The sequence below is a fragment of the Pteronotus mesoamericanus genome, unplaced genomic scaffold (assembly GCF_021234165.1).
Source record: "Pteronotus mesoamericanus isolate MK-2021 breed Mesoamerican mustached bat unplaced genomic scaffold, CSHL_Meso_final scaffold_167, whole genome shotgun sequence".
Lineage (NCBI taxonomy): Eukaryota > Metazoa > Chordata > Mammalia > Chiroptera > Mormoopidae > Pteronotus > Pteronotus mesoamericanus.
Window position 1 is genome coordinate 14,641,029 of NW_026555308.1, and position 15,208 is coordinate 14,656,236.

General features: G+C 46.3%; 1 protein-coding gene across 1 annotated transcript in view; it reads right to left on the bottom strand.

The window, feature by feature from the left end:
- Positions 1–5,776: 5,776 nt before the first annotated feature.
- The window catches only part of SYT17 (synaptotagmin 17), a 67,449-nt gene continuing 58,017 nt past the window's right edge, over positions 5,777–15,208 (bottom strand). The window contains exon 6 of the mRNA XM_054589244.1: positions 5,777–6,320. Coding sequence (XP_054445219.1) covers positions 6,124–6,320 — 197 coding nt within the window. The 3' untranslated portion in view covers positions 5,777–6,123. The remainder of the gene's footprint in view (positions 6,321–15,208) is intronic.

Consider the following 15,208-nt stretch of genomic DNA (forward strand, 5'->3'; position numbering starts at 1 on the left):
GCAAATAAACCTCCTAAATGATCAGTGTTGATGTGCAATAGCTGAAGGTTTGGTGAATGGGTTCCTCTCTAGATGGAAACACAAAGAACTTGTTACATGCTCAACTGCAAGTGTCTGTGGACCAGCAGCATCAGCATCGCCCCAGAGCAAGTTAAACACGCATGCTCTTAAGCCCCAAACCAGACCTGCTCAATCAGAAGGATCTGCTGTGTGACTAGGTCCCAGGGGGTTGTAGCTGCGTTAATGTTTACAAAGATTTGCTCTAGACAGGGAGAGGCAAGCTTTTTAAAGATACTCTATTTTTTAATCCTCATCCAATAATACTTTTTATTATTGATTTTAAAGGTAGGAGAAGGCAGGGAAGGGAGACAGACAGACAGACAGACATCAATGTAAGAGAGACACATCTATTGGTTGCTTCCCATATGCTCCCTGACCAGGAATCAAACCCACAACCTAGGTATGTGCTCTGACTGGGAATCAAATCCTCAGTCTGTTTGTATATGGGACAATGCTCCAACCAACTGAGCCACCTGGCCAGAGTTAAATTCTATTTTTTAATAAAATTGTATATATTTAAGGTGTACAACAGGATTTGTTATACATGTACATAGTGAAATGATGCCACAGTCAAACCAATTAACATGTCATCTCTTCATGTGGTTACCCTTCTTTTGTAATGAGAGCACCTGAAATCTACTCTTAGCAAATTGCTAGTATTCAATATGGTGTTATTAACTATAGTCACCTGCTGTACATTAGATATCTAGAACTTATCATATATAACTGTAACTTATCATATATAACTTAAACTTCTTCTGTAAAGAGCCAGACAGTAAATATTTTAGGCTTTGCAAGCCTTACGGTCTCAGTCACAACTATTCAACTTGGCCAGAGCCTACAGGAATGGGCCTGACTGCGTTCCAATAAAACTTTATTTACAAAAATAAGCAGGATTTGGCCCATGAGCCATAATTTGCCAACCCCTGCTTTAGATCTCAAATTTACTGGCCAGAAAGTAGACCATTTTTTCAGCATATATTTTCTGGCTTCCTAAAATTGTATTTATCATGTGATGGCATTACCTGCCCTTCCCCATTCCACACACACACGCACGCACACACACTTAATCACATATGCACTGTACTAATGGTGGTCTGAGGTTCAATTTCCTCCCCTTCCTTCCTTCCTGTCTTTTCTTTCTTTCTCTTTATTTTTTTCTTTTTCTCTTCTTTCTTTCTTTCTTCCTTCTTTCTTTCATCTATCTTTCATCTCCTTTAATTTCTTAGCTTTTAAAAAATGTTTTCTATTTATTAATAAAACAAAGTCCCCTGCCTCTCACCACCATTATAAAACAATAGAGGCTAGTTCATTCATGGCTTTCAACTCTGGCAGATCTGTGTTCAAATCCAGACCTGCTACTGTGTGACCACACACTGATAATTTTATCCCTTTAAGCCTCAGTTTCCTCATCTGCAAAATGGGAACAAACCAATACTTCCCTCACACAAGTACTTAGAACAATGCCTGACACATGATGAGCGCTCAGATCACTATTGGACCCGCAAAAATCCTGCATAGGATGGTATGACACTGAGTAGCAAAACAAATTCCTGAAGGATAACCCTGCCAACCTTTAGGACAATGCATTCCAGTCTTCTTTCTTAGGCATACATTTTTAGTTTTTACACAGTGGCGATCATTCCTGAGTTACTTTAAACAGTATTTTTTTTAACATGGAAAAGAACAAGTATCCCACTGGCCATGGAAGACAGTCCACACAGAAAGAAGAATCTTTTCTCTGTCCCTTGCAGTGATGCCCAGCTTTCTGGGAGTGAAATGTCAGTGCCCAGAAGAGCTGTTTGTGGTGCCCTGGGGACCATCATGTCTGAGCAGGGCTGGGCAGAGGTCATAGTTTTTGTCAAGTCCCAGGGGGTGGCCTGGAATCCTGAGGGGTCTGGAGTCCCTAGAGATGAGAGGGCCCAGGGACTGGCCCTGGGAGAATAGACAAGGCTTTAGGACTTCACACCACCACTCCTATCCCGCCTCCTCCTTTGAACTGAGGTCCCAGCACCCCCAAAACGGTATGTAGGTGGCCTGTGCATCTCCTTTCCCATCTCCTAGATGATGAGGAGGAGGGATGTTAACTAAAACGAGTGGGAAGCCCACAAAAAAGCACCTTGGGCCCAGGTTTCTATAGAAACCAAGTCACTCTCACTTTTCAATGCATTTCCCTGTTTCCTGACAGACTCTAGCCTAGGAGATGTGGACACCTCTGACATCTATGCTACTCGTCCTGTTAGTCAGCCAGCAACACTGCCTGATGTGTGCTGAGTGGGAGTAGCCTTCGAGTGCTGTGTGTTAAGACTTTGCAAACACGATTGTGGCTAATTCTCATGTCAACCATCAATGGTATGGGGTAAGAATGGTTATTCACACCAGCTCTGGATTAGTGACCTAGGGCTGCCACAGCGAAATACCAGACTGGGTGTCTTTAAAAACAGAAATTCATTCTCTCAGTTTCAGAGGTCAGAAGTCCAAAATCAAGGCATCAGCAGAGTTGGTCCCTTCTGAGGGCCATGAGAGAAGGGGCTGTTCCAGGTCATTCTCCTTGGCTTGTTGATGGTCATCTTCTCCCTGTATCTCTTCACGTCATCTTCCCTGTGTGTGTCTGTTGGTGCCTGTGTCCTAATTTCCCATTTTTATAAGGACACCAGTCGTATTGGATTAAAGCCCACCCTAATGACCTCACTTCGACTTGATGACCTCTGTAAAGTGTCTGTCTCCAAATAAGGTCACATTTTGAAGCCCTGGGGGTTAGGACACAAACATACCTTTAAAAAAATATTTATTTTGAGAGAAGGGGCAAGAGGGAGAGAAACATCAATGTGTGAGAGATACATCAATCGGTTGCCTCTTGCATACCCCCAACCAGGAACCTGGCGTGCAAGCCAGGCATCTCCCCTGACTGGGAATTGAACCAGCAACCTTTTGGTTTGCAGGCCAGCATTCAATCCACTGAGCCACACCAGCCAGGGCAAACATACCTCTTTTGAGGGGTATGTTTGGACACAATGCAGCCCAAAACTGGCTCTGGAGTCAGAGGGGCCTGGGCTGGCATTCTAGCTCTATCACTTGCTGACCACTTGATCTCATCAAACCTTGGCTTCCTTCTTTGTTGAAAGAGGAATACCATCTCCCGCACGGGTTGCTGTGTAAGGACTAAAAGATATTTGGCACTCCACCCACTGTTAGCTGGCCCTGTTGTCATTGTCAAGGGCGGTGGATACTGGGCATGCCCCACCTCATCGGCCCCAGCCCACCTGGGTCCTCCGGGGCTGTGGCGGACCTGGCTGGGCACACAGGCACTTACCTGATTCAGCACGTGCACCTCGTTCTCTGCCTGGGGATTTGTCGGTGCTGTGGGAGCTTGCTCAGCCCACACAGAACAGTCCTAAAGCGCCAAACATTTAACGCCTCCAGGGGCAACCCTCAAACCCCAAGGGATGGGGTCAGCAGTTCAATACTCCAGCCTCCCTATAATAATTCTCATGTACTCCCCATGGGTCCCCTCATGATTGAGCCCCTGCTGCCCACAATGGTAGTTAATGCAGCCTTCATCTACTTTTCAGCTTCCCCTGAATAAGCCTTCCATTTTATGCTTCCTGCAGTCACCTCCCAAATAAACTCTCTGCATTCAAGTCTTTGCCTCAAGGGCTGCTTTCGAAGTATTCTGAGAATGAAGAGTTAAGGCTCAGAGAAGTTATGAGGCTTGTGCAAGGGCACACAGTGAGGGAGTGGTGGGCCTGGGATTTGAACCATGACTTCTTTGGCTCCAAAGCCCATGGGCCCAATCAGTGAATTACCTCAGCTCTAATCCTGATGCCTGTATGTATCGGTCTGTACCTGTCTCCCCTCATTCTGTTTGTTCTCTCATACTTTCATGCTCTGTAAGAAAACCATTTTATAGAAAAGGAAAACCCTTCTCCTTTTCTATCCTGACAAGCATAACCTATCCCAGACCTCCTGCCTTTCCCCCTTGACCTCCATGCCACCTCCACTCCGCAGTGGGAGACACCAGAGGGCCACGAGAGGACCCTGCAAGGCCCCACGCGGCCAGGAGCAGAAAAGTCATCTTAGCTAATTTCTCAGCTGAGGGGCATTTACGGGGGTCAAGCCCTGAGCTGCGCATGGTCAATAAAAAGCTGAGTATCCATGGATCCTGCCCTGAACAAAGGGGCAGTTTTGTAATAGAAAAGAGCCTCAGTTTCCTCATCTGGAAGGGATAATAAGAGCTCTTACATCAAAAGGTTGTTGTGAAGACTGGTAGTTGTGATTACAAGAGTTAATAGAAACCTAAGGTTCTTGCTGTACGGAGATAAAATTTAAGCTGGATATTGATGAGGAGTATGAGTTGGGACTCTGAAGCTGCTAACCATGCTGTTCACTGAATGGGGAGAGCCTGTGCAGGAGGTGAGAGTGATAAACAAAGCCCTGACGACCTCATTTGAGCATGTGGATTGAGTGATGCCTGGAAGCTGGCCTTCTTTTTTATTTTTTCCCTCTTGTCCCTTCTCTCTCAAACTAGTTTGTGTTAAGACCTTGTCCTCTCTTTGTATGGGTTCTCTTGTCCGTCGTCAGATTAATATACTTTAATGTTTTCAACTGTTCTTCCTTCTAAGACCACGTGCTGTTACTGACAATGTCTAGCATGCCTGGCTGTCTGGTTCTACCCACTGAGGCCCTTGAGTTACGGCTGAGGGCTTAGGTACCCTGGAGCAGAGACGAGCCATCCCGGATGCGTCTGGTCTCACTTCTTGACCCACAAAACCCATGAGCATAATAAATATAGGTGCTTTAAGCCATCGGGATGGTTGGTTACACAGCAGTAGTAACGGAAACACCCTCCCATCCCACCCTCTATGCCCCATGTTCCTGAAGAGAAAAGATACCTCAAATACATGGCACAAATAAATAATCTTTAATTTCAACAAATAGCTCCCCAGTATACCAGACAATAGGCTGTGGGAAAAGATACAGAAGCATCCAATAGAGAGAGCTATTCTAACTACGCTAATTCCTTAGCACAAGAGAAATGACTTTGGTTCACACACAAATATAGAAAGCTCCTCGGAGTGTGACAAGGAAGGAGATCATCCTGGATGAGGGTGCGGTGGCCGTTTTAATCCATGTCACTGTCCTGCGCAGGTCTTCTGAGAGTCACAATCACCATGATTTAGGCAAAAAAAGGTTGCTTTTGCTCTATCATATTCTATTTTCTTGACATACACACACGCTACTGTTACTAGAGATGGGGTCTTGCCAGACAGGACACTGGGTGAAATTTCACTGACAGGAGAGGCAGAGGAGGGAATGCTCAGGATTGAGGTCCTGGCCCACTGCCTTGCTCACCAAAAGGACACACAGGCACACGCTCACGTTCACCTGTAAGGGCACACGCACGAGAACATCCACATACATACCCACAGGGAGTGCCCAGGAATAGGCTAACACAAGGAAAACTCATTTAAGCCAGAAGAGGTTTCTTACACTGGAATATTGTTTTGTTGCCAAGTGGTTCTCCAAATAGTCTAATCTATTTATCATGTCCACGAAAGAGAAGACAAAGTACTTACACTTTGGAGGAAAGGAATCAGGTTCAAAGAACCCCAGGGAACAGCAGCCTGTTCCAACGTCACCCAGTGGGTATGCATTTTGGGCGTGGGGGTTGGGCCTCCCCCACATTGGCCAAACTCTTGGAAAATTTCATCTTGATGGAGGCCAGCACCCTTTGGGAGGCCTATTCCCTGGCTTGAAGGTTGAAAGTGCATTTGGGGGGATATCAACAAAAGCAAGCACTGCCAGTAAGTCTCACAGCAGCGCCGCTCAGGTTGCGGCATATGATGGGGCTTCCAGAAAGTTCTCAGGCCTCGCTCATGGAGGGTGCCCATTTGTGATAAATAGACAGCTTCTTCTCAGTTCTGAGAGAATATGGGGTGAGTATACATGTGTGTGGTGAGTGTGTATGCAGGAGTGGATGTAATAGGTAGAGGACACATTTTTTTTTTATCTTCAATTTTTTTCTTTTTTTTCTTCAAATGACACCTGCCTTCCCTGCAGCCTTCAGGTCACCTCCAGTGAGGCAGGAGACACACGGTCACACTCGGCCCGGGACCTTAGGCTGTGCCACTGCTCCACGGCCGTACGGTGAGTGTTGAGCATCCGCCGCCAGTGGTTGGATTCGGAGGGGCCTGAAGAGTACTGGCCGATGACAATCCTGCCGATGAAGTCGTTGCTGCTCTTCATGTTGTGACCGAACACTAGAGAGTCACAGAGATGGGGGTGGGGTAGACGAGGAAAGGGGATGGAGGGGAACAGAACAGGAGGCAGGAACAAGACAGAGGCCATTAGTCCACACATTCCTCTACTGCAGACACAGGGTCCTTGCTTTTAGGACATTGTCTGTTTCTTTGAATGGCGAGAATTCCCTGATTCCCTCAGTTTGTTCTCCCACAGGTTCTGTGTTCCCGTGGCACTGGGTTTCCTGTTGCCTCACACTGTGCCAGGCGTGTCCTGCCTCCCAGCCTTTCTCTGTATTAGCTGTTCTTTCTTCTGGAAAGTGACCCCCTCACTCCCAGCACGGCAATATGCAATTTGAAACTTATGGCCAGTTGCCACACTGCCTACGGAGCTCAATAACTAGCTAGTTCTAGTGGACACTCAGCCATCACGGGAGCCCAGTTAAGGAGTTACACCAGATTAGTCACAACACGACTGACATCTGGGGCTGGATCAGTCTTGGTTGTGGGGCCTCTTCTGCACCTCAGGCCTCTACCCAGTAGGTTCCAGCAGCACCCATCCCCCCAGTTGTCAGAACCCAAAATGTCTCAACACATGGCCAACTATCCCTGGGGTGGGGCAGGGCAAGTCATTCCAGATGAGGACCACTAGCTTATGCTGTGGGCCATGGGGCCAGACATCCTATGTGAATCCCGGCTCTGTCATTTGACTAGCTCTGGGACCCTGAGGCACACGAAGGAACTCCTCTGACAGTCAGTTCCTTCGATGGTTCAGAAGAGAGAGAGAGAGAAAGAGAAACATGGACTTATTATTCTACTTACTTATGCATTCATTGGTTAATTCCTGTATGTGCCCTGACCAGGGCTTGAACCGGCAACCCTGGCATGTTGGCATGACACTAACCAACTGAGCTACCCGGCCAGGGCAGTTCGATAGGAATCTTAATAGTTCTTTACCTCACAAGTTGTTGTGAAGTTTCGATGAGTAACACTCTCAGCACACAGTGCCTACCTAGCACATAGTAAGCGCTCATTTAATGTACTGCTATTTCGAGTCTATATTTCTGTTGACCTTTTAAAAAAGAGACTTCATATTTCCTCTGTTCTAGGCAACAGAGGTGAGTTTCTTGAGAGATGGCTACAGCAATTTCTTCTATCTCTTGTTGTACTGTATGTCTCTTTGGAAGGCTTTTCTGTTAATTCCAGTGCAGGCTTAATTTGTGTCTTTCAAGTCTAATGAGATAGTTAGCTTGATTTATCTTCCAAGCCAAGTTCCGCCTAATTCTTTATCTGTGTGTGGGTAGTCCAGGCATGCCATCTCATTACCGGGAAAGCAGGCTGTGTCTGTGTTATAAATGAAGGGCTACAGAACGGGAAATATCACAGATTCACCCAGCGTGAGCCCAGCAAAGGCGGGCTGCATCCCAGGAGGGAAGCCATTATCAAATAAACCAGTTAAAATATGCAGCCCCAAACAGAGCTTGAATGCTAACGAGCCTCTGTTCTCCCCTGTGGGGTTCACAACAAGAATTCCAAATGATAAAAATGGGGGGTGGATGGAAAAACAAGAAAACCTCATCTATTGTCTAAAAACCGAAACGACTTAAGAGTGAGTGAGGCTGAGGGAACTAGGCTAAGTGAAACGCGGTACATCTCAGTCAAGAGTGTCCCGTACCTGCCAGCTCCAAGGACAAAAATTGGACCATGTATATTTTTTGTACATTTGGTAAAGTGTTAGGTATGCACTGGTGGATCTCATTTACATCAAAATTAGGAATGGAATCTTTGCTTATAAAGAAAATTGTGCCCTGGTGGGTGTTGCTCGTGGACTGAGTGCTGGCCTGCAAAGCAAAGGGCTGCTGGTTCGATTCCCAGTCAAGGCATATGCCTGGGTTGCAGATCAGGACCCCAGTAGGGGGCGTACAAGAGGCAACCACACATTGATGTTTCTTTCCCTCTTTTTCTCCCTCCCTTACCCTCTCTCTCTCAAATTAAATAAATAAAAATCTTTAAAATAAAAATAAAGAAAATTGCTAAGGAACTCTGATGCATTTCATAAAGAAAAATTGTTTTTGAATGAGTAACACTCAGGGCTGTTTTGAACCAGGGCTGGTGGGCAGTGTAAGGTTTGATCTCACCAAATGAAAACAAGTTTACCAGAGTCCCCTTTCTGTGGGCCTTAAATCTAAAGCAAGATACTATTACTTATTTAGCAAGATATTATTATGAGGCCATTTTAGACCTATTTGGTTTTCTTCTCTGGGGGCAAAATATCCTCTTCCTCTGCCTCACCAAGGCTCAAATGAAAATGCAGAAACTTCTTGGTAAATAAGCATAAGTTCTGCTTCCCTGGGGAAGGGATTTTAAGAAAAGAAATCTCAAATGCTCTTATGCATTGTTGGTGAAAGAGGAAGGTGGTTCAACTTTTGGGGGACCTTCATGGTATCTGCTCAAAATAAAAATATTTTAACTCGTGATCCAGCAATTCTCCTTCTAGGGATTTACCCACAGAATTATCTGCACAAAGGGACAAAAGATATACATATTTTCTGCAGCAGGGGTCGGCAAACCAGGGCCTTCAACGAAATCTGGCTGCCACCTGTTTCTTCTAAGTTCTGCTGGAACCCAGTCACAGCCGCTTGTTCACATCGGATCCCCGGCTGCCTCTGCACAGCAGTGGCCCACCTGAGTAGTTTCAACAGAAATCATGTAGCCCAAAGCGGAAAATATTTACTGCCTGGGATTTTGTGAAAATGTTTGCTGATCCCTGCTCTGGAACATTGTTTATAAGAATGGGAAACGGAAATGACAAGAATGTCCGTGAGGAAGAGTGGCTGAGGCTGTTGGTGCCTGCCCACCCCCTCAGCCCACCCTGCAGGCCACCAGTGGACAACGTCCTACCACCAGTGCCCACCATTCTCTGCCTGTGCCACACTAGTCTCTGCTAATAGTGTGATTTATGGTGGGGACCCTTGGGCCACTCAATATCCACTTGACTTTGCAAGGGGTGGGAGACTAGGGTAAGCCACTTGCGCGGTCAGCCATGCCTCCGCGACCGAGCCCACGTCAATATTCTGAACACCAAGGCTTGAGCAAGCTTCCCTGGTCGGCAGCACTCTGGGTGCGTTGCCACGCACTGCTACTGGGGGAGTTAGGTGCTGTCCATAGGACCCCCCCGGGAGAGGACGGCTGGAAGCTTGTGCCCGGGCTCTCCCCGACTCTGCCCTGCACACCCTTTCCCTCTGCTGGTATCAGTCTGTATCCTTTTGCTGTAATAAATTGTAGTGAGGGTGACAGCTTTTCTGAGTTTTGTGAATCCTTCACATCACTTAGCCTGACGGTGGTCTTAGGACCTCCTGAGCTGCAGTTACACACTCATCAAAAGTCCCTGACTGGCCTGCCTCCCTGCCCTACTGACTGACCCTTGCTTTTTGGGACAACCTTCTCAGCAGCCTGCCAGCACCCAAGTCACTGCCTTAGGATTGGATTTGGGAGGCACCCAGACTTAGGCTGGAGGGGACTAATTTGATCATTTCTGATGTAACAATAGCATGGAAACCAATGTCACTGTTAAAAATGAGAGAGACCTATATATACAAACAGGAAAACCTCCAAGACCTACTATTGCTAGGAGACAAAAGCAAGTTGCAAAACAGTATATGTAAACACAATCTCTTTTTGTTAAAAATATATTAATATATAGAATAGAAACAATATCTGGAGAAATGTTGACCAAACTGTTAAGAGTGGTTCTTTCTAGGGCGGGGAAACAGTGGGAAGTTTTCACTTCTTATCTTGTGTTAGTATGTACAGTTTAAACTTCTTACAAATGCATATTATTTTGGAAAAAAATAAGTCTCTGTTAGAGAGTCCACATCTAACTCAACAGAACAGGAATAAGTCTAGAAGCACGTCATAGCCTACGCTTCTTATCCCAATCTGCAAAGTTACTTGTCTTGGTGAATCACTCGGCCCTTGGAAGGTGGGAGCTTCGGAGTGAATCAGCCTGTCTGACTGAGAGCAGCCGCTGCTGTGGCCATCTGAATTAATTGGCAGGCTCTGGCACTTGCAAATCACTTGGTAAAGTTGTGGCAATCTTAACAGTCTTTCAAAAACCAAACATTTAAAATGCAAATTATAATAAGCTGAAGCTGCATAAAACTAATGACATCTATTACAAAAGCTGCCTGGGAGAATAACAAGATTTGCTGTCACTGTAAATTCTAGGGAGTGTGTTGCTGGAGAGGACAGGGGATGAAGGCTGGATGCCTGTAGAATACAGAAAGGGGCTCAGAGACAGTGGGCCAGGTACCCCTGCCCCTCACCCCCGACTTCACAGAGCTGGCTGGTGATAAACTTGTAGTATTTGCAGCAGATGACCTTGTAAAGGAAGCCAATTGCTCTTACCTAGATCCCTCCAATCCTCCTCTTCAGAAACAATCCCATTAAGAAATTTTGCTGTAAGGCACCCCAAATATCCACACTGGCTGTGACGGAGAACTCGTTTTACTACAGTCACTAGTATATTACTGACAATATACGTACTCCACGCACCCTGGTCATCTGGAAGAGACTTCCCAACAACCTGTACAATCCAGAGGGCGGCAAAAGGCATCTGAACAGTCAGAACAGATGTCACATAGTCCATGCACGAAACCCAGGAAGAGGGTTCCTCACATTTTCTCTAGGACTCAATGTCCTATTCGTGGATTTAGAATAAACCCATGATTTATTCCAATTTTGTATAAGTTTGGTCATCTGGGTCCCCATTTGCAGTAATTTAAATTAATTTAGTGGACTGTGACTACCAGACAGATACAGAACTTAAAAAAGAACAGTAGAATGCGGCCCGTTTGGTGATGGGCAAACACCCTTAACTCCTTCACAGAGCCCAGGGATAGTGACTGTGTGACCAGGCTTTGAAGAAGTGTGGAGAGTTACTGCTTTGTTAGGCACCTACTTTGTGTATGGCCCAGGGCTAAGCAAGCACAGCATGTGGATTAACTTAAATCTTCACATCAACCCTCTGGAGCAGGGATCCTCATCCTCAGCACTACCGACACCTTGGGCCACATCATTCTGGGTTGAGAGGGGCTGCTCTGGGCATTGTAGGATGTTTAGTAGTCCATCTGACCTCTACTTAGTAGACGCCACTAGCAGCCCTCTTCCCAGTTTTGACAATAAAAGTTATCTCCGGACATGGCCAAATGTCCCCAGGGAGCATAATCCTCCCCCTCCCACCTTCATAGAGAAGCCCTGCTCTAAGGGAGCCGCCATCACCGGTCCATTTGTGGGTGGGAAGACCGAGGGCCTGCGAGGCGCAGGGAGAGCACTCACTGCTCCAGGTACGACGCAGTTGCCCTGACTGAGGCAGGGGCAAGCCGAGTCTTTCACAAGTTGATATTTGAGTAAAAGTGAATTTGTTCTTCGCTCTTAGAGCTAAACTCTTTTGCTTTCTAAATTAGTGTGCCAAGATGATTCTGAAGGGGAAGCTGGATGAGTTAAGAGTGTGGGTGAGATAAACACAGCAGATTAAAAGGGAAAAGAAATCTTTATCTTTACCAGTGGGGGACCAGACATGACAGCTCTCCATTTTGCATGTTTGGTTCACAAGGTGATGCCCCATATGCAGCTCTGGGCCTAACAGCACAGTGCAAGGGTGACCCCAGATCATGCCTGTCCCCCATAATCTACCTCTTAGGTGCTGGGTTGAGCTGCTCCCCATTTCTGAAAAGATGCACTAAGCCGGCAAAACCCATCCTGGGCTGTTTCACCGCGGAGGGATCCCCAAACTCTTTGGGGTGTTCATCGGTTATCTCAACCCTGGGAGGAACCCCAGAGCGTCTACCCATTCCTGCTTCCCCCTTGCCCGCCCCACAGGCCAGCTCTGACACACCCTGGCAAAGGTGGTGCCCATTCTTTTTCAACTTTTGCTAAACTTTCCCAAACTACATCACTCCCTCTTTTTTCTTTTCTCTAGAAGCTGTTTCAGTTTTTTCTTCAAAACAAGGTAGATCACACCCCTTCCCTGGGCCTCAGTTCCCCCACTTATACAATGGGTGAATGTCTGTAGGTTTTAAGGTTCCTTTTAGCTATGATGTTTCTTTGGTTCTAAGGATCTTCATCCATGACTTAAGGGTGATGTGTTTTAAGTTCTCTGGGCTCACTTTGTGATTTATAGCAGCTGCTAGGAGAGAACTTTTTTCTCCATGTTTTTTCTTCCAACAGGCAAAATGACAATTTAGACAGCAGTATTATAATAATTAAAAATCAGCAACAGTGAATCCTGAGTTCTGTAAACCAGTCCCTGGCCAAAGTACTTTATGTAACATTTTTTGACTTAATTCAAACCACAATCCCATTAGAGAAGGTACTGTTTACATCCTCATGTTGCTGATGAGGAAGCGGAGGCTCAGAGAGTAAAGAGGGTGAGGGCGCAAGGTCACACAGCCACACGTGGCACAGCAGGAGCTGCAACTCAAAACTCAGCCTCATTTTTCCTTCTCCTGCCTCAGAAAGAACTCTCTTCCCCTCTTCCCTTGGCCCTGACATGTGGTTAAGGACAAGATTAGGAGGAGAAACTTGTACCTGTGTGTGTTTGAAGGGAGTTAGATCCTCAAGCCAGCATGTAAGGCAGAGGTGTCAACAGCCAGAGTGGCCCCCAAAAATCCCTCACAAAGGTGCCATGTTGGAGCCCTTATGCCCCATCTCTAGGGTCCAGGATGGTCAGGTTTGCCTCCGATATCTGAATGGATGGCTGCTTTTTAAAGCAAGCAGCAGACCAGGAAGTTGCCTTATGTTTAGGGACTATTGATATGAATAAAATGATAGAAATAGGCACCTAACAGATAGTGCTTATATGTGTTTAATCTACTGAATGACTCGACTTACAAGTTAAGTACTATTATCTCCTTGGGCCTAGAGGACACATGCTGGCATCATGGCGGCCTTTCTGAGGATGGGCCTAGAGAAAGCCCTGAGCAGGCCCTAGAAACCAGCTTGGGTCATTCAGGTGGGAAATTCTGGGATCCCAGAACTTGGAGGTGATCTAGAAAGGAAGGCATGGGCTCCAGGTGGGCATGTCTGCTTGACTCCTTGGCCTCCCTGTCTTCAGGCCCTCACCCCATTGAAAGCACAAGGTCCAGGGCAGAGGCCCCGTTCACCCAGGTCTATGCGCAACACTGGCTTAGAGTGAGCTGGATTCCTTTCATGTAGTGGTTCCCAGCTATGGCCAATTTTGCCCCCAAATTTCGCAGTGAGGAGACATTTGGGCTGTTGCAATTGGGGGTGGTGGTGCTATTGGCATCTAGTAGACAGAGGATTATATACTCTACCAAACATCCTACAATGCACCAGACCAGCCCCCACAATAAAAAAATTATTTGGCTTAAAATGTCAACAAGTGCCCAGATTGAGAAACCCTGACTTAAGGGAAAGGCATGTGTGATAGAGTTTCCTTCCATTAATACCTAATCCTCTTCCTCCTCTTCCACCACCACCAAAGGAAAGTCACTGAGGACTTCCGGCCAAAATGGAGGTGTAGGTAGACACACTTTGCCTCCTTGCACAACCAAAAGAAGGATAACAAATTAAAAAACAAAAAACAACTGGAACTGCCAGAAAATTGAACCGTATGGAAGTCCAACAACCAAGGAGTTAAAAAAGAAACATTCATCGAGACTGGTTGGAGTAGGGGGAGACAGGCTGCTGGGGCAGAGATGACCGCTGCAAGGCGGAGGCTGGAGGACCAGGCAGGCAAAGTGGTGGCTGGCAGTCCCACACTTGCATGTGGATAAACTGGGAGGAACAACAGAGGAGTGAGAGAGACCACACAACCCAGGGTTCCAGTGATAGAAAAGAAAGCCTCAAAACCTCTGGCTGTAAAAATCTGTGGGGGTTGTGGTGGTGGCAGAAACTTCCAGCCTCACAGGGTCCTAGTCCGTTGGAGAGGCCCACAGGGTCCTAAAACGTACACAAACCCACCCACCCAGGAATCAGCACCAGAAGGGCCCAATTTGCTTGTGGGTAGTAAGGGAAGTGACTGAAAGCTGGCCGAGAGCTAAGCAAGTGGCATTGTTCCCTCTCTGACCCCTCCCTCACATATAGCATCACAACGCAGCAAAGTGGATTCCCCCCCCTCCGCCATGAATACCTAAGGCTCTTCCCCTTACAACATAACAGGTGCACCGAGACAAAGAAATATGGCCCAAATGACAGGACAGATCAAAACTCCAGAAAAACAACTGAGTAAAGAAGAAATAGCAACCTATCAGAAGCAGAGTTCAAAACACTGGTAATTTGGATGCTCACAGAAATGGTTGAGTATGGTCACAAAATGGAGGAAAAAGTGAAGGCTACGCAAAGTGAAATAAAGAAAAATATACAGGAAACCAACAGTGAAAGGACAGAAACTGGGACTCAATTCAACAATCTGGAGCAGAAGGAGGAAATAAACATTCAACCAAAACAGAATGAAAAAACAAGAATTCAAAAAAATGAGGAGAGGCTTAGGAAACTCTGGGACAACTTTAGATGTTCCAACATCTGAAATATAGGGGTGCCAGGAGGAGAAGAGGAAGAGCAAGAACTTGAAAACTTATTTGAAAAAATAATAAAGGAGAACTTCCCCGATCTGACCAACGAAATAGACCTCTGGGAGATCCAGGAAGCTCAGAGTCCCAAATAAGTTGGACCCAAGGAAGCACACACCAAGGCACATCATAATTACATTACCCAAGATTAAGAGGAGAGAACCTTAAAAGCAACAAGAGAAAAGGAGACAGTTATCTACAAAGGAGTTCCTGTAAGACAGTCAGCTGATTTCTCAAAAGAAATCTTGCAGGCAAGAAGGGGCTGGCAAGAAGTATTCCAGGTCATGAAAGGCAAGGATCTACATCCAAAATTACTCC